Source organism: Medicago sativa, chromosome 4 (assembly GCF_051527215.1).
Source record: "Medicago sativa cultivar Bolivia chromosome 4, Bolivia_mono, whole genome shotgun sequence".
Classification (NCBI taxonomy): Eukaryota; Viridiplantae; Streptophyta; class Magnoliopsida; order Fabales; family Fabaceae; genus Medicago; species Medicago sativa.
Genome location: NC_140752.1, coordinates 7,768,813 through 7,788,827, shown reverse-complemented (window position 1 = coordinate 7,788,827; position 20,015 = coordinate 7,768,813). Strand labels below are relative to the sequence as shown.

The window sequence follows — 20,015 nt, the reverse complement described above, 5'->3', positions numbered from 1 at the left end:
AAAATCTATTTAAAAAAAGTTTACATATTACAAGAATTGTGTACATGTATGACTTGGTTGCGTTGAGCAAAAAATTTAATTTTTTGTTGGATCATGATTTGCTGCTGTCAGTAAAGTGATACAATCTTTGTCAAAAAAAAAAAAAAAGTAAAGTGATACAATCATGCTTCGATGGCTATTTGATCAAGATCAGACGATTCTGATTTAAACTCGGCATTTTAGGAATTTTAGAATAAAAATCAAATTTGTTTTTTCTCGACTGTAATGTCTTGATTGCGTGAATGTGGGGAAAAAGTGATTGCAATGAATCTGATTTCTTTTTTATTTACCTTGAAGATGAGTGTAATTTCTATCGCCGATTGAGTTTTGGCAAGTGTAAATCATCTAATAGAGAGAATGAACGTCTATTGGGAGAATTAATTCTCTTTTTTTTTTCCCCTTCAAGTTTTCTCATGTTTCATGATCTCTATCATTAAAACTCACTTTTTTCTAAACTCTCTTTCTCTCTCATTTTCCATGGATGTTGGAGATTTCAATGGACTTTCACATCACATGAGATAATTCATTGTCATCTATTACGGTCTATTCAAAATGAAGCTTATACATATTCATTTTTCATTTTCATTAACAATAAGAAAGCGTCCATTCTTTTTTCACTTTAATTTTTTTTAATATTTTATAGTAAATAATTATTTTTTATTAATTTTTCTGTTTATTTTTCTAAGAGCACTTTTTTGTTCAATTGTTCTACATGTCCTTGTGATCTCAACTTCTCAAGTTAAAGAATCTCCTTCATCCATGATGCTACGAAAGGTATTGATAACCCATTTACATATCCACCTTCATCCATGTACATTAAGGGATGATATAGTAACTTACATGAAGCTAATGTCCCGTAACTCTCTACGATGTAAGAAAGGAGCATTTTAAACAACTTGATAATTTCTAATAAATGGGCCTAAACCACCCAATGCCCATCTATTAATTTTCATAACTGTCGTCTACCATCTGTTCACCGTGTTCTTTTAATCTTTTATACATAAACCCTAAATCAAAGCATACATCAGAGGAAGACGCATGGCGGAGGTGGCGGAACCGTATCTGCCTGATGAATTGATCACCCAAATCCTAATGAGGTTACCAGTTAAGTCTCTTATTCGTTTCAAATCTGTTTCTAAGTCATGGTTTTCTGTTATCTCTGATAATCACTTTGCAAATTCACATTTTCAACTTACATCTTCAACACACACTCCTAGAATTCTCTTCTTAACAGTAAATCCACAGTTTCAATTTGCCTTCTCAAACACTACTCCTGAATTTCGATCTATAGATTTACCGTCATTGTTTACCGATGATTATAATGAACCTGTTGCACTAAACCCTAGTTTTCCACTTCCAGAATCTCATTTTGATATTCAAATTAAAGGTTCATGTAGAGGGTTTATACTTTTGCACATTTGTTTAAACGCTTATATATGGAATCCATCCACCGGATTTCATAGACAAATACCTTTCCCTCCAAATGTTTCAGTTTCAGATTTAAGTTTTTATGGTTTTGGGTATGACGAATCAAAAGACGATTACTTGGTGGTTTCAGCTTCGTATGATTACTTGTGGATTTTCTCATTCAGAGCTAATGAATGGGAAGAAATCGTGGATGCTGCTGTCCATTTGCCTTTTTGTAGTAAGGCTGCCTCTTCCTTTGTTTATCCCTTAGTAGAGGCGGTCTTCAACAGAGCTATTCACTGGTTGGCTTTTTGTCATGATACACGTGAATATCTTATTGTTGCCTTTGATTTAATGGAAAGGAAACTTGTAGAGATTCCTCTTCCAGATGATATTGATTATCGTTCTACGGATTGTGATTTATGGGTATTTAGAGGATTTCTAAGTCTATGGGTTATGGTGGATGAGCATACGGTTGATATATGGGTAATGAAAGAATACAAAGTGCAGTCATCTTGGACTAAAATTCTTGTTCTTACTACTGATGATACCATTGATGGTGTTTCCCCTGTATGTTGCACAAAAAGTGGTGATATTGTTGGAACAGATTGCGTTACTGGATTGGTGAGATATGATGACAAAGGAGAGTTTTTAGAGCATACCAACTATTGCAAAGATTCACGAAACGGATTCCGATTGGCTATGTATGCAGAGTCTTTGCTTTCACTCCCATGGCACAAACAAGTAGAACAAGTTAGTTATATTTTCTCCTTCACTGTTTTCTAGATATTTATAATTGTGCTGTATTATGAACTCTTGGGTGGCTGAATTTATAACATGAGACAGTATGCCACACCAACTGATTCAATATCTCGTAAAATGTTTATGTTTTTTTGGTTAACTATTTGTAATATGTTTATTGGAAATATTGACAACTTTGTTTGTGTGATTCACCGTTATTTATGCATATGTATCTGGATTATGTTCTAATGTATGTTGCGTTCACGGCTTGAAATTGTTCTACGTCGTAAATTAGTCTGATGAGCTTATGCATGTGTAACTGGATTCTGTTTTAATGTATGCTGCATTCAATGCTTGGAATTGTTTTATATGGTAAGTGGTAAATTAGTCTGGTTAGTTTATGCATGTTGATTAAGATCACAACTACCCGCTTTGACTCAAAGAACTTATTTAAAAGTTTATTCATACTTGATGGTATTTAAAAATATAGTTTAATTTCTTGATTTTTATGCTGTTCAATTGTTCATATTTTATAGGGTTTTTGTTTTTCTTCTTCTGCTGAAGTCTTGTCTGTTGAACTCTCTGCTCCTTCCAATTGGAAGAAACTGGTATTTCTCTCTCTCTCTCTCTCTCTCTCTCTCTCTCCATTTTTTTTAATTTATGAATTTATAATATGTAGTTTTTTTCTTGAATATCTTGTTTTTTATGCAGCTCAGATTTTTAGGGTTTTTTTTTTCTCTTTTCAATTTCCTTGATTTTTTTTATGTGATTTTTCCTTTGATTTTTTTTATTAGCTTCATGATTATAAATTTAATTTCTTGAATATCTTGAATTTTATGCAGCTCAGTTTTTTAGAGTTTTTTCTTTCAATTTCATTGATTTTTTTAATATGATTTTTTCTTTATTTTTTATTATTAGCTTTATGATTATGAATTTAATTTCTTGATTTTTATGCTATTCAATTGTTCATTTTTTTAGGGTTTTTGTTTTCTTTCAATTTTCTTGATTTTCATTATGACAGTTATTGTTATTTGTTACTGTGGATTGATATCTCACTTTCATTGTCTGAAATTCTGTTAATTAATTAACTTTTTTTTTTTGAAGGAATTTATTGATATGAATTCTGTTAATTGATTATATTTTTGTAATGTTATGAAGAATTTAGTGGTGGATTTTGTTTCTAGGGTTTACCTAAATGGGGTTTAATTTACAGAATTTGGTACTAGATTTTGTTTCTAGGGTTTTCTTGAAATTACTTGTAAAAAAACAGAATTGGGGCTAGATTTTGTTTCTAGGGTTTTCCTATATGGGGTTACCTTTTAGAATTTGGTACTAGGTTTCAATTTTAGGGTTTTCTTGAAATTAGTGCTCATGATTTTAAGCAATTTAGTGCTAAATTTTGTTTCTAGGGTTTTCCTGAAAGGGGTTACCTTGAATTTGGTACTGGGTTTTGTTTCTAGTATTTTCTTGAAATTACTTAAGTTAGGATTTTGAAGTTTTTGTTTTTTGGGTTCTGCTACCTTGTAAAGTTTTGATTTGTTTTTTATTTTTTGTTTTTGTGGGAATCTAAGATGTTCAACATTGGGTAGAAATTGGTTTTTAACAAGGATGATAAAAGCTGCCAATTTTCCATTTGTGGTCTGTTTGCTTGTTCTTTTTGGGCTTTATTGATGTTGTCTTTTGGAGATTGTGTCTTAGGTTTTAATAGCAAAAAATTTCACTTCCACTTTTTTCTCTGCCCTGTGTGATTCAGATAATTTTTGTGCAAGATTCTGTTCCATTCCTGCATCTTTCTGTATTGAGCTTATTTTGATTTTGTGATTTTCCCTGCTTTGCACTTTGATTTTATCCAAAATGGATTCTGGTTTGTAACTTCCATAGCTAGTGAAACTGACATGAAGTATGCTATAGATCAATTTGTGAATAAGTGCTTCAGAATGTTATATTTTTTGGTGAAAATTATCCACCGGCAAATAACATTTTCTAAACTATTCTAGGCTAGAGCATTTTGTGAACTGTAGTGCTTACTGTTTAGTGATTTATTGGTGTTGATTAGGTCCTCGTGATTTCGCTTTTCTGTTGTAAATATGTTGCCCCGGCACTCCATATTGAACTGGGGGGTTCGAGGTTTAACATTACACTACACATGTGATTTTTTGTCATTGTCATGTCTGATGTTTGTATGTGTTAATGTTGCTTATTGGTTCTTGAATTCAATTAACAATGTGACTGTTGCTAACATGTTTATATTGGTGTTCCTTTTAGTTGTATGCTTTATTATGGAAATTGTTTTATAACGTATTTTTGGTTTCACCATGCAGTTCTTCCCTAAGAAGAAAGGAACACCAAGAAAACCTGAGATCGTTTTCGTTGCTCCAACTGGAGAAGAGATAAGTTCCAAAAGACAATTGAAGAAGTACCTGAATAACCATTCTGGGAATCCTGACATATCAGAGTTTGATTGGGGAACCGCCAAGACACCAAGGCGATCATCAAGGATTAGAGAGATTGCCAAAACAACCCCACCACCTGCACAAGCTGAGCCTCCGAAGAAACGTAGTCGAAAATCATCTGGTTCAGAGTAGGATGACAAGGATACTTAAACTGAAACTCCTTCAGAGGAAGCCAAGGAAAAAGGAAAGTCTTCTGCTGAAGAACTGAAAGCTGATCCCAGTGATGCTGATAACGTCAATGATGAAATAAAGATTGACGATGCAGAGGTAATTAAACAAAGTAATGTGGAAGATTCGAATGCATCTGTCACTGAAAAGCCGCAATTGGAAAAGCATCAAGTGGAAGAAATATCGATGGCGGAACCGGCAGAACAACTTTTTGAGAAATCTTTGGATGCTGTTGTTGCTGAAAAACTATCAGGGGAGGCACCAGTTGAGTTGGAAAAAGAAAATAGTAAAGCTGAATTGGAAAAGCCTCAAGTGGAAGAAACATCTGTGGTTGAACCGGTGGAACAACTTTCTGTGGAAGCTTTGAACGCTGTTGTCGCTGAAAAACCCAAAGAGGAAGAACCAGTTGAATTGGAAAAGGAAAATGGTACAGCTGATAGCAGTTACAAGCAGGAGAAATCCGGCGCAGAGGAAAACGAAGGAGCTGAGAAAGTGAGTCTCAATGTTGAAGATATCATTAATGGTAAGAATGAAATTCCAGAAAGTGATGAAAAGCAAACAATTCAAGGTGATGAACAAGTGAAGAAAATGGTTGATCATGAAAGTGTTATTTGGAGCTTTGCTCAATGAAGTAGCTTAGTATCACTAGTTAATACTTGGTGCTTCTTTTTTTTTGCAAAGCTTAGTAGTAAGTTTCTTATATGCACTTTATCAATACTTAGTGCCCTTAACTTTTTTGTGGTGCTGCTATTGAAGATGTTTTAGCTATTCTGTGACATTCTGGATGGTTAAAGTCTTGTTTACTGTTTTAACATTTGGGTTTTACTTAGGAGATTAAACTTGTATGCTTCCTAGATCAGATCTTTTGGTTTTTCATAGTGCATATCTCAATGTAGATTGTAGACTTCTGTCACATTTTCATGTGAAAAATATCAGGAATTGAATTTTATTTTGCTTGAATATGTTGACCATCTTTGATATGGATTCTCGTCATGTTTGGATGAGCGGCGAGTTTTATAGAATTTCGGCGAGTCACTTTGATTTTATCAAAAACTACAGTTTGGTGTTTCAACTAAACTATGATTTTGTCAAACATAGGCATAATGGTTATTATGTGTGGACAAGTTTAAATGCTTGTGCCCGGAAAATTCCGTATCTTTGATAAATCAACTCATTTTCATGAAGTATCATTATTATTGTTCAAACCAGGTTCTTTTATGTAGAATTGTGATGATTCAATCTCTCATATCTACTTAATGTTTTTTTGACTGGATATGATACACTACCTTTTTTTATACTGGATAAGATACGCTTCCTAAATACACTTGTGATTCCAAATATTCACTAATCACAATGGAAACTATCATATGTTAATACAGCATATAGTAGACTATCATTCAACCGATCTTATAGTAGAATATCATTCAACCTATGTTATATAGTTATATGTTGTATTCAAGAGAAATAAAGTGGGTTGAGAGTAGGGAACAGGGGGTTAATAACAAATTATTATTATCCCCTTAAATGTTGTGAGCTGTGAGATGAATATCAGTGAGTGTTATCCTTTCCCACCTCAGTAACAAGGACTAAATTTTTTGACCCACTACAATCTAATATTCAAAAAACAAAATCTATTTAATTTTGTTTTTTTTTTCATATTACATTTAATTGGTTTTAGCTTTGTATTCACGAATTTCGTTTTGAAAATACAAGAATTGTGATGTATGATTTGGTTGCGTTTCATTTTTTGCTCGATCGTGATTTGTTGCGGTCAATAAATTGATACAATGATGCTTTCGAAGACGTTTGATCAAGATCGGACGATTTCAATTATAACTCAGTGTTTTAGGAATTTAAAATAAAAATTAAATGTTTTTTCTCGACCATAATGATTTGATTGTATGAATGTGAGAAAAAAGTGACCGTAACAAATATGATTTCTTTTTTGTTTTTTTAAGATGAGTGTAACTCCTATTGACGATTGGTTTTCAGTATCATCTAATGGGGAGAATGAACGTCTAATGGAGAGAATGAATTCTCTCAATTTTTCCCCTTCAAATTTTCTCATGTTACATGATCTCTACTATTAAAACTCTTTTTTTTTTATAATCTCTATTTCTCTCTCCTTTATAATGGATGGTGGAGATTTCAATGGACTCTCATGTCACACGAGAGAATTCATTGCCGTCTATTATAATCCAATCAAAATGAAGCTTATACATATTCATTTTTCATTTTTAATAACAATTAGAAAACTACCATTCTATTTTCACTTTAATTTTTTTAATATTTTATAGTAAATAATGATTTATTAATTTTTCTATTTATTTTTCTAAGAGCGCTTTTCTGTTCAATTGTTCTACATGTCCTTGTGATCTCAACTTCTCAAGTTAAAGAATCTCCTTCATCCATGATGCTACGAAAGGTATTGAGAACCCAATTACATATCCTTCATAACTACCTTGATGAAAAAGTTGAAAATAACAAGAGTGAAAAGTATAAAATAAAGGTATACTTTAAGAATGAGTTAAAGGGTGATGAAAGGAAGAATCTATTCTAAGCTGCTGAAAACACCCCTTTGTTAAATTGCAACATCTTTAGTTTAAGGCTAAGAATCTTATTTAAATCATGTATACAATTTATCATATTTTGAAGAAAAGCTAAGAATCTTAGTTAGATTATGACAAGAGAAAAAGTTATCTTAACAAATGAAGTTACCTTTATTGATTTACATAATATAGAGGAACACCATCATACTTTCTATCAAGTGGAATATCTTTCTCATTCTTAATATGCTAAGACTTCAACATCAAATGGTTCTCTCTTCCTCGTGTTCATTCTTTCTTTGGCTTCTCATTTTATCAGCAACCTTTTCTCTAGGTAGGTACTTTATTGATATTTATAAAAATTAGCTTTGATGTTTCATAGAAAAAGGTACTTATTTGCAATTTAGGACATTTATGTAATTATACCACTATGGTGAGATGTTTCATAGAAAAAGGTACTTATTCACAATTCCACACATTCACGTGGTCAATACATATGTAGTTGTTGGATCGAAATCCAATGGTATAGAAAGCAAACAAATTTCAATTTCTTTTAAACTTCAATAGAATAAACTTGAAATTTGGACCGTCTGATGTTGATCTAACGATCACCAATGTGCTGACTGCATGAATAAGTGTGACTATTATGATGGAGAATTTTCAAATACTAAATTCTTTGACCTTACAATTTTTATATTAAAGTGGTGATTTAGGCAAATAATTCTTCAATGTCATTTTCATGCATTGCTTTTCATGACATGGATTTTCTAACCTACTTTCAAATTTTTCTTTGGTGCAGTATTAGGGAACAAAGCATTTACAGGAACATATGGAGTAAACTATGGTAGAGTAGCTGATAATCTACCTCCCCCTGAAAGTGTGGTTACACTTCTCAAAGCTGCAAAAATCAAGAATGTAAGAATCTATGATGTTAATCCTCAAGTCCTAAGTGCCTTCAAAGGATCTGGAATAGGACTTAGTGTTTGTCTTCCGAACGAACTTTTGACAGACATAGGTGTAGGCGAAGATCGAGCCATGAACTGGATTAAAGACAATGTTCAACCATATCTTCCAGGAACAAAAATAGTTGGAATTGCCATTGGAAATGAAATTTTAGGTGGTGGAAATATTGAAGTTTGGGAAGCTTTACTTCCTGCTGCAAAAAATATCTATAGTGCCCTTGATAGACTTGGCCTAGCAAAGCAAATTGAGGTTTCAACTCCACATTCAGAAGCTGTATTTGCTAATTCATATCCACCATCTTCATGTACATTTAGGGATGATATAGTACCTTACATGAAACCTTTGTTGGAATTTTTTTCACAAATTGGAACACCTTTTTATATAAATGCATACCCTTTTTTGGCCTATAAAAATGACCCTCAACATATTGACATAAACTATGCTTTATTTAAGAAAAACCCTGGCATTTATGATGCCAAAAGTAAACTACATTATGACAATATGTTTGATGCACAAGTTGATGCTGCTTATTTTGCATTGGAGAAATTTGGGTTTGATAAGATGGAAGTGATTGTTTCTGAGACTGGTTGGGCCTCTCATGGTGATGATAATGAAGCTGGAGCAACTGTGAAAAATGCAAAGACCTATAATAAAAATTTGAGAAAGAGGTTACTTAAGAGAAAAGGAACACCTCATAGGCCTAAAATGTTGGTTAGGGTTTATATATTTGCTTTGTTCAATGAGAATTTGAAGCCTGGACCAGGATCAGAAAGACACTTTGGATTATTTAATCATGATGGAAGTATTGCATATGATATTGGATTTACTGGACTTAAACCTTCCTCAGCAACCTCCTCTTTCCTTTCCTTCAAGGTATGTAATCCATTTTTTCCTTTCTACATTTTGTTTTTGTAGAAAAAGTTTATTTCTATTTATCTGTCTTTTTCAAAGTTTAATGCGATGTTAACTATTGTTTGTCAATGATATCCTTAATTATTTATCGTAGAGAGAAATTTATGACACGAGATATTAAAAAAATTGCATAAAGAGATTGCTATAGTGAAAACATTTTCGTCTGCAAATGAGAAAATTTGCATATGAAAAGACTCTAGTTCAATCCTTATGACGTTTTTTTTAATGTATATAACATTTTCCATCAGAATCAAATTTAAAAAATTTGAGGGCATGAATACTAATTGTAACCAACTATATTTATAGCTCACACTAGCATACTAGTCCATGATTTAGGTTGGTTTTATCCTTATGCATAACTACCATGCTTAAAGATTTCTAACAATTATAAATTGCAGGGAATTGGGTCTTCATACATGATGGTTTCTTCAAGTTGTGTTGCAATTCTTCTTCTTCTTATAGCATTGTAATCAGTCAAAAGATTGTAGATACAAGAACTGAGTTAACGATTCTTTGAACCCTGTAACAATTTTCTAAATAAATTGAATGTATGGAAATTTCAAAGCAAATTGTTAGATATCTCATTGTATAGCTTTTGATTTTTTTTTATTCCTCTCTAATTTGTTTTCTTACAGAACCTCCATAATTTGTTAACACTAAAAATTGTAATATTGGCTTAATTTGTGTCAATCATAATTTGCTGGAGAATATTAGCGAAATACTACTCCATCCGTCCTTATATCTAAGCACCAATTTCATTTTATTTTTGTCCCTAAATGTAAAGCCCTTTTCAAATTACTAGATGCATTTATTATTTTTTTTCTAAACATACCCCTAATTAATACTACTATCTTGTCTTGAAATATGAAATGTCAAATTTAATACACTTACAAATAAAGGACAAATTCATAATATTAACACACAAAACAGACACATTAATTACACTGACAATTTTTCGTAAAAAATGTGAAAAAAGCAATGAGTGTCTCCATTAAGGGACGGAGGGAGTAGCTTTTAAGTAAGATCACTCGGTCCTTAAAAAAAAAAAAAAAGTAAGATCACTCGGTGTATTTTTTATGACCCAGTATGATTTTATGATTTTAGCATATCTACTATAATAACAAAGATAAGCTAAAAAAAGGTGGGTCAAACTTACACCAAGTACATTCACTACAAAATGTTTTTATCAAGTTTTTTTTTTCTAATAAAAGAGAAAAATCATTGGATTGAAAGAAAACTTGCAAATGTATCACATTTTTTTTTATCATAGACAATGTTAATGCATTTCATTCATAATAAAAGGGTACATTAAAGAAAATATGGGAGCTTGGGTGAGAATAGGATATTCTATCTATGTTGTGAGCGACACTCTCGCCTCCAATTACAGACTCTAGCAAGATAGAAATACTGAACAATACCTACATACTGATACAATGTCGCCGCCAAACTTATTGCAGTGAATAGATGAAGAGTTGATGGTGTTGGTGAAGATCTTGTTATTTGTTTCAAACACATCGTAAAAGTTAGATGAGATTGTCAAATGGAACACCAAACTTTGTCAAACTTTATCCTTATTCTCCCTAAATGAAGCACTCAATACTTATGAGCAGTAGCACCAATTTTTTTTATTTTTTGTATTGAAATGCCTTTCTTGCTTAAACTTTTAGGTGACTTTAGTTACCTTTGTTAAAGTGGAGTGAGAGTTGCCCCAAATAAGCTTTAAACACCATTTATATATATTATTAATTTTTTTTTGAAATATATGGTGAGACGCATATAAGCTCCTCGGGTAGAGCAACCTACGGTCTCTATCTTAATTTCTACATATATCAAAAGCGTAATGTTTGATATCGCGACAACTTGTATCAAGAATGCTTCACGACTGCACAAAACAAGCTGCCTTTTTTTCCACTAAAACCAGAATTTAGGTGATTGAGCAGTTTAGCAACGTTTTATTACGGCAAAATGCACTTTGTGGAATTTTCAGGAAAAAAATTGTCGTTGGATTTAGCAGTGCTCATATAAAAAACTCTTACCAAATCATCTATTTCCATGGACTTTCCCAAACATTGAATCAAACAAGCGCACCCGGTAGTATTAAGTTCAATACAAAATAAAATTTATAGATCAAACATTTCCTAAAATTACTTTTCACAAAGTCAAACATTTTAATGTTTTTATTGTCACAAATGAGAATATTCTAACTATGGTAAAACCCTCCATTAATGGTTTTCACATTGCATTATCAATGCTAGATTCAAATCCAGGATCTCTATTGAAGCTAGAAGAGATCTAAACCATTTCATTTAAGTGTTTGCTAGCATTACTACTAAGAATATATTGTGTAAAGAAACAACTAAAAAGTCGAATTAATCTGAAATGTACATTAAAGGAACTGCAATGAAACAATCTCTTTTACTAAATTAACATCTCAACAAAGATTTAATTTTTCTTAAGCCAATTGCAAAGTTGAATAAGGACAGTGAAATAAAATGAGGTTTTGACTCATCCGTTAGAGTTTCATGACTTTTTTCTCACTAAAAATCAATCGGTAGAAATTGAAATTTGTTAAAATTTAATACTTGTAGCCACAAATAAATAATACTAACACAACAATATTGAACATATATTTTACCACTTTTTTTTTTTTTTGGATAGGATATATTTTTTACCACATAACATCTACTAGTGAAAGTAGTGAGCAGAATAACATTTGGACACAAATGAAGCATTAACATATAAAAAAGGAGATAAAAATAAAATGTATACAAATTTATTTTACTTAAAAAAATAGAAATATAAAATTTGATAGTGTATCTGTATAAAAAAATATATCAATTATCTCCCACGACTCACATTTGATTATTATTTCTTTTTGAAAAATTTATGAAGGTATTTTTTTTAGTACCAAACTATATATATGATAAAGTGTAAAGGAAAATACCAAGAAAACAATATAGTGTAACATTTTTGCAAAAATATTTATATATAAGAACCATTGAAATTCTATGGAGCTTATTCATCATGAATTTTATGTTTGCTAATGTTAAGATCTTATGATCTTTCTTAAAATAAATGTAAAAATCATGATGTTCGAAATGTTAAGATCGTGATGTTAGATTTTTACAACTGTTTAGTTATTATTTTTTCTATTCAATTTGTATAGTTGTTGCAAATTATAATTGAAAAACTTATATGATAAGAAGTGAAGTATTGCATGTTTCAAACTGAACCCATCATATCAAATATTCTTGCAACTTTTTATGCATACTCATTTTATCAAACTAAGTGCATGTATCATGTGTGTGCATCATTGAAATCTCAATACAACATGATATGATTTAATCGAATGTGTGTCTGTGTAATCAACTTTGATTTACCATTAATGTCTATATACTTGTCATTGTGTTATATATGTGTGCGACTTGAAAAGTATCTTCAACCAAGCATAGTTTATTCTTCGAAATTAGGGCTACTTTCATAGCGCGAGACCAAGAAAATTAATGTTTGCTTTCAAACAAAGGTGCGACAATTTGAAAGGTTTTTGTTAGGATGAAAATAATAAGGATTTGGTGGCGAAATCATTGAAGGAATTTGCGGCAATTGTTGATTGCGAGAAACACCGAAGAACAAGAAACGAATTTAAGGAAAATCTAACAAAAGTTACTTAATTTTCAACTGTGTTTTGTTATCATAAAGGAATATGAGTTACACTTTGGAAGAAGGATGAATTTCTCTTTATATACAAAGCAAATGAAAGAGATACTTACAAAAATTCTCAAAACCATTATCATCTAAGTCAACCCAACCATTCCCAAGTTACCAATACACTATATTAAAAAAAATTAAAAGTGGATCACCCAAAAAAAAAAAATTAAATTAAAAGTGGATATATATTCTTACTTAACAAACGAGCTTATTTTGAAAAACGTGACTTTTCATAAAAGCACTTTGTGATTTAAGTCAACCCAACCTTGAGCAATGGTGACTAACTTCGTGCCTAGAAGAGTTTAGTTGTATAATTTTGATGAAAATCATATGGATTAATTAAAATATAAATTTGTTGATGTGTGTTCCCTAGAACGAGACCACCACATTGTATGCATCTGAGGCAGCTCAAAGCGAAAACAATCCAAATTGTTTGATCGGTATTTCCTACCTGAAAAAGTATATAAAAACACTTGTCATGATTTTACAACAAAAAAGAAAAAGTCTAATAATGTTACATCATTTCTACTTGACACTCATCTTCAATTAACCAAAAAACAAACAACTAAAATTTCATAAAATTATGTTTGATTTTTAATGATAATGATCACAAAATAGTTAGCATGTCATCTTTTACAATTTCTTTGACATATCAACTAAATACATGATAATCCAAGTTGCAACTTTGTTGTGGAGATGAATTCGGATTGATGAGGTCTACAATTCTTGCATTCATACAATCAATATTTCAGTGACCATTTGGTCGAATTGAACGGTCTAAATTTCTAAGTAAATGTTTAATTTTAAAAAATCAATCAAAATATGTATTTAAAATTTAATCGTTCAATTATGATCAAATGATCATTGATATATCACCTACTAGAATGTGGGGATTATCAATCAATTAACGAATTAGTGTACAAATAACCATACCAATATAGCTTATTTGAAGCATGTATGGCTTGAAATTTGAAAGGTATAGTAAATTTACACCATTAACCATTTTATTAATGTCATTCATACAACAAAGGAAGCACAAATTAAAAAAGTGACAAATCTCAAAATAGAACAAAAGAAGAAGCAATTCATCAATCTTCTGTAGTAGGGTGCACCGAGGTTTCAATGGTCCCATTATCAAAGAAATTCTCACCATTGATCTGATCAAGTACCAAAACCAATCCCATGGCAAAGGACACATCAAAATCAGGTTGAACACAAAGCATGAAAACTTCTTTACCGAGCATAACACTAGTGGTGGGGTCCACCTTACGACGAATCTCAGCCACTACTTTCTTTGTGGTATTAAAAATCTTACAGCATCTTTGTGGGAAACACCCTTCAATGAGGTACTCCACACCTGGGTTATCGTGTACCTCCACTGTTATGGTCATTCTTGACCGTGCGATTATTGATGATCTTTTCACATTGAAGATTGGTTTATCACCGTCTTTTCTCTCTCCTTTGAATCCTTCCCATCGTTGATGAAGACTTGGTTTCTGTTTGAAAATCACAATCCATGTTAACTCATCATCAATATTAATGTGAATTAAAAATAGTATATACAAGTTTTTAATTTTTTTTTTAAGAAGTTAAAATGAATTATATTATCATCTCAAAAGAGTCATCCCTAGCACAAGACGCACTAAGGAAAGGAAAGCAGAGTCAAAAACAATATTTACAAAAGTCGCATGTAGCGAGCAAAAAATAGAAAAGAAACTCTTAGCCTATGCCCAATATGGTAAACAGACTAAGCCACCACCCATGGTAATTGAGGGGACTAAGCCCTTCCTATACAAGTTTTAAAAATAATGTTTATTAAAAAAAAGTTTTAAAATTAATGTACTTTTTTTTTGAAAAATTAAATACTTATGATCTTCTTAACTTTCAAAAAGTAAGATAATCAAAAAATAATATTCCTTTGACTGAAATCAAGGTGCATTTCACAAAACAAAAAAATTAAGATGATTTTAAATAATAATATAAAAAAACATTTAGCAAAATATTATTATATTTTTATTTCAATTTTCACAAAAAAAAAAATAAAAAATATGTACGATAATTGTCTAATAATAAATTTGTAAAAAAAAATAACAAATGAATATAATTACTTGCTCATTAAATATTTTTTTAAGTGTGGAAAAATCTTGAAAAAGAGTGATTAAGGTAGGGTATGTTTGATTTGCAATTAGGACCTCTCAAACTGTTCACGCAACTAAACGGTCCTAAGATAGTGAAATCTTGGGGTCGCAAAGATTTTTTTTATGTGAATCGGATCTCTTTACGTTCAATTGCAAGAGATTACTATCTCAAGTGATAGGATACAATAGATGACAAAAGTTTTCTTCAAAATGTTTAATGTTGTTACATTCCAACACTAGATTTGAACCCATAATTGCTCGATCAGTTGGAATAGATTCATTAACATCTCATTCAAGTGTTCTTAGTAGAGAGATATAATTTTAGATCTTCCATCCCAAATCCAGTTGTATATTCAACAAGAAATTAAATAAATATGTTATTGGATTTTTAGTTTGATCCGATTGTAAACTAAAAATACATTTGCAGTCTCAACTTATAAATTTTGCAAACTTCAAACAAAATATATTCAAGAAAGAAACTTCAACCCAATAACAAAATATATCTTCCAATTTAACCAAAGATCTAGGTTTGAATATGAAAATACATCAATGTTAAATCTAAGTATCTAACAAAAAAAGAGTTTTGTCACACATTTTAGTTCTACACGGATACTCGATGCATTAGTAACGTTGTACGAAAAGGATATCTAGTTGGAAAAAAAACAAAAAACAAAAATTTCAAACCAAATATGTATAATAATTTTTTTTATAATGTCAATCTATTATTTTACTTTGATCAAAATTAAAATTAAACTCTAATTTTAATTATGTCTTTTTGAACAAATTTATAGCCAAAGTTAGTTAAGACAGAGATTTTACAACCAACAAAATCTGAATCGGTGAGTAGACTCAGTGAGTGAACTCAGAAACAAAGAAAAAACCAATTACAGAACACAAAAAGAAACTCAGAAGAATGATTCTAGTACATACCTTTCGACGCAAGGTGAGAAGAGAACGACCATGTGTGTTCATAAGAACAAGTTCTTCCTTATCACGTGTGTTTGGTCCATACGAGTCAAACCGGAAAACGAGTTGTCCCTTACAATCATACACAACAAACCCATCACCACTGAAAAACCTAGATGTTTTCAGAACTGTAAGGTTGGTTTCTTCTTTGTATACATACTCATCTTGAATAACTAACTCTTCGTTATTCATTCTCTTCAAGAGTTATTGAAATATGTGTGAAGATGAATAAGTTGAAGGTGTTATATGAGTTGAATGAATTAGAGAGTAAAGTTATAGTGTGACTCACCTTAAATAGAGAAGAACTATTGATGAGCTATGCTTTTTATTTTGTGCTGTAAAGGGTTGTATGATTTTGTATTAGAAACGTGTTTTTGTGCTAAATGGAAAAAGAATATTTATTGAGCTGGGAAAATATTGTAAAGGAGGGTGGAGAGATATTTCATTAGGACAGATATGCTTTTGCTTAAGAATGATTTTAGGTGTTATGTCCATCATTATTTTTCTCCTTTGTTATTTATATATTTATTTTTTCTGAATGATGTTATTTATATTTATTAAATATCAGTATTATTTTGTATAGAAAGAAACACGTGAATTTTAAAAAATTCAATATTATGGTTTTCAATTTGTGGAAACAAAAATAATCATATATAAGGTTCCATTTGTTGTTTGTCGTATTAAATCAATAATTATTTTTTAAAAAAGATATTTGCATGATCTTTTGGTTATATCAGCCCATATTTGCATGATCTTGGGTAGTCCATGTTTATTTTCTTCTTTTAATTTCTCATGAGGATAAGTACAATTCAAAAAGGAAATTTTATATTTCTTATACTACATGTGAGTGTTTGGTTAATGAACTCCATCAAAGAAGGAATAATTCACGATAACCTGAATTAGATTTTTTGATGGAACAATCTTTTGTTATACTATACATACCCCACAACCGAACTTCAAATTGTCAGGACTTCCTTCCAATAAAAACTAGTGGATTTATATTAAAAAAAATTGGTTATTTCGGTTAAGTCTTCATTTTACATAAGAGTTTTAAATTCACATTATCTATTTAAATAATTGAGAGTTTGTGACAAGTTTGAGTGAAGAAAAAACTTAAATTTAGGTTAAGAAGATATATTAGGTGTTTTTTAAAAAAAAAATATTAAATTGCTTCATATGATTTGAGATTATCAAAGAAAAAGAATACTAAATAGATTCTTTTGATGGAAAATAGGTTTTTTTTTTTTATTTAGATGAAATGCGGTGTTTTATATAATGTATTCTAAATTCAAAGAGGTTTAAAATGGTTCAACCTTTAAAATATTTCAGTGTAGATGGATTTTTTTTTTAATAAAGTGCAAGATGGAAGTTGATTATAATAAAAATAAAATGGAATCAAATCAAATAAATAAACTTTACAAAGAAATACATATAATACAAAAATTGACCATGTTTTTTAAATGAAAACAGATTCACGAGTAGATGTATAAATTCTAACAATATTATACACATACATCTACGTATACATGAGTTTGATATTAAGATGCCTATCTTGACAAGATACGCCCTTATTATTAGGACCCATTATCCTCATGGGGATGTCTTAAAGCGGAGATAAATGAACGTGCACAAAAATACCATAAGCATGATTATTCTGAATTGAATTCATGTGATGAAAAATTATCACTATATTCCGGTGAGCGTAGCTCGGTTGGTAGCGATATTACGGGATCTAAAGTTCGAACTCTGGACACCCCACTTCTCCACATTTAAAATGTGTGAGCTCTAACTACTAGTGTACTTGATTAAAATAACATACTTAACCTCAACCTAATTAAATAGAAAAACATGTAGGATTTAACTTTTCATTTGTCGGTTTTATTTTATACTTCCGATACAATTTTTATATATTTCTTACTCAAAAATAAATTAAAAATTGTGGATTTCTCTGATGGTGAATTATTTGCCAAAGAGATTTAAAATTTTCACAACTTAAATGCAAGGGCCGGCTTAAGGGTAAGGCCACCAAAGCTCTACTTTTAGGCCTTCTAACAAAAAATTATTTTTTATTAGATTTTACAAGTAAAAAGGTCTCATACATTCAACCTTGCTTTAGACCCTGCTTATTTTTAAAAATTATTAGGTCGGCCCTGCTTAAATGAAGTACATTGCCATATAATACTGTATGAAATGAGATAGCTTCTCAACTATACTAAAATTTAATAATCATGCATTTATGGACGATCCAAAAATAAATGAAGTACAATGACAAAATTATTTTTGTTTCTTAATTTAATTTTCGATAATGATTTCGTTCTTTAATTTTTTTTTACGTCATTTTGATCAATTTGCATACGGATTTTCAAAATTCAAATCTATATGGTTTTATTTCGATACGATTCTTAATCTTTAAATATGTGGTATTTCTATTTTCATATGACTTTTAAATTTGATGTTTGAAAATTCATATATATCAAAACCAAAATGACGAGAACAAAAATAACGTGAAAAAAATAAAAGATGAAATTATTATCTAAAATTAAGTTAAGAAACATGGAATATAATTTTACCTTTTTGTTTTCACTTTGTAATTCAAAATATCAAGTTTGAAAATGGATGATTTGATTGAACAACCATCAAGGTCTCACTTTGCGAATACGCGGAATTCATGATTGTACAAAAGTCGCATCCATATAATTCGGGAAGCACTTGGGTGACATGATGTCACCGTGACATTAAATTTGGGCCACACAACACACATTGCCACATAACATCTAGGCCACACAACACATACAACACATCTGGGCCACACAATACAACACCTTTGTGTGGCCCAGATTTAATGTCATGGTGACATTATGTCACCCAAGTATTTTCCATATAATTCCACCTAAGTTTTGTCTCCATGTGTGTTGGAGAAATTTAGGAACCGTAAAATTCAGTATATATGCTATAGTTTTTATCTTTTTGGACAGAATATATGCTATGCTATAGTAGAACTGCTGGAGATTATAATTAGATTCTGAACAAAAGTAGTTTGTATGTGTTTTATTTTGTATACAAAAAATGACATAGAGAAACTGATAGCATATGTTTTCTACTATCCTAAGCAGTGATTTCCAGCATGATTTTGATTCTGCGTCTACCACCGTAAATAATATTCTTCAAAAAAATATCTTTGCGGTGGATATTTTTTTCTTGTATCACAAGGGGAAAATTTATCAGAGCATATATGAAATCTAGTTTTACAAATTAATATATTTAAAATCTATTTTTGTCACCGTAGAATAAAAGACATTCTAATCAAACAATCAAGTTTAAGTTGTTAATAAGTTTCACCGAAGAGAAATCACTCAATAAAACTTGGGTTTGATTCCTAAATGAAACAACTTTTGACCATATATTATTTACCTGTTAGTCGAACTCCAAATTATTATAGCTCATTTTCCTGAAAACCGGAAGGTTGTAAAAAAAAAATCAAACATAAACTTATTGATTTGACCTCAAATTAAGGTTTGATTAGGTGATGAAGTGTATGCTTGTTTCTAAGGTAACAAAAATAGATTTTGAATTAATTAAAAACTAAGTTGAATGTAAACGGTTTCAATTTATTATTATTCAACTTAGTTTTAAAAATCAATTTTTGTGTTTGATTAGGTGATAAAGAAATTGACTCATATCTCATAAAAGTGAGTAACCAAAAAAAAAAAAAAATGTCTCATAAAAGTGAGATCAACTTGAAATAAATTTTTCAACTTTTGGTTAAAATTATAAAGAGTCATTTCCCTGAGAACCGAGGATTAACATAAAAAAGAAGAGTACTGCTATTTCTAGCAAGAAATAGCAACCCGAGAACCTCACGAAACATGTTGGCCATAGGATTTTCATTTAGTGGAATAAATGGGTGGTGGGATGGAAAAAGCAAGGTTTTGCTACGGTAACAAAACAACACAATACCCTGTTCGGGATATAAT

General features: G+C 30.6%; 4 protein-coding genes across 5 annotated transcripts; 3 read left to right on the top strand and 1 right to left on the bottom strand.

Annotated features, from left to right (window-relative positions):
- Positions 1-1,014: 1,014 nt before the first annotated feature.
- LOC146925951 (F-box/kelch-repeat protein At3g23880-like) lies at positions 1,015-5,768 on the top strand. 2 transcript variants are annotated; one of them, XM_085758387.1, is made up of 3 exons: positions 1,015-2,199; positions 2,724-2,795; positions 4,509-5,768. In XM_085758387.1, exons 1-3 carry the CDS (start codon positions 1,078-1,080, stop codon positions 4,770-4,772), a joined length of 1,458 nt encoding a protein of 485 aa, XP_085614513.1. In that variant the 5' UTR covers positions 1,015-1,077; the 3' UTR covers positions 4,773-5,768. The 2 variants fall into 2 exon arrangements, with proteins under 2 accessions (XP_085614513.1, XP_085614514.1); XM_085758388.1 differs by lacking the exon at positions 2,724-2,795.
- Positions 4,995-5,768, top strand: LOC146925952 (uncharacterized). The gene has a single exon (XM_085758392.1). It carries the CDS (start codon positions 4,995-4,997, stop codon positions 5,436-5,438), a length of 444 nt encoding a protein of 147 aa, XP_085614518.1. The 3' UTR covers positions 5,439-5,768.
- Positions 5,769-7,570: 1,802 nt separating this feature from the next.
- Positions 7,571-9,798, top strand: LOC146925950 (Glycosyl hydrolase superfamily protein). Its single transcript, XM_085758386.1, has 3 exons — positions 7,571-7,688; positions 8,154-9,190; positions 9,628-9,798. Exons 1-3 carry the CDS (start codon positions 7,601-7,603, stop codon positions 9,697-9,699), a joined length of 1,197 nt encoding a protein of 398 aa, XP_085614512.1. The 5' UTR covers positions 7,571-7,600; the 3' UTR covers positions 9,700-9,798.
- A 4,057-nt stretch (positions 9,799-13,855) lies between these two features.
- On the bottom strand, positions 13,856-16,303 carry LOC146925949 (protein LURP-one-related 5-like). Its single transcript, XM_085758385.1, has 2 exons — positions 16,006-16,303; positions 13,856-14,433 (listed from the first exon to the last, which is right to left on the bottom strand). The coding sequence occupies exons 1-2, from the start codon at positions 16,231-16,233 to the stop codon at positions 14,026-14,028; spliced, it is 636 nt and encodes a 211-aa protein (XP_085614511.1). The 5' UTR covers positions 16,234-16,303; the 3' UTR covers positions 13,856-14,025.
- Positions 16,304-20,015: the final 3,712 nt, after the last annotated feature.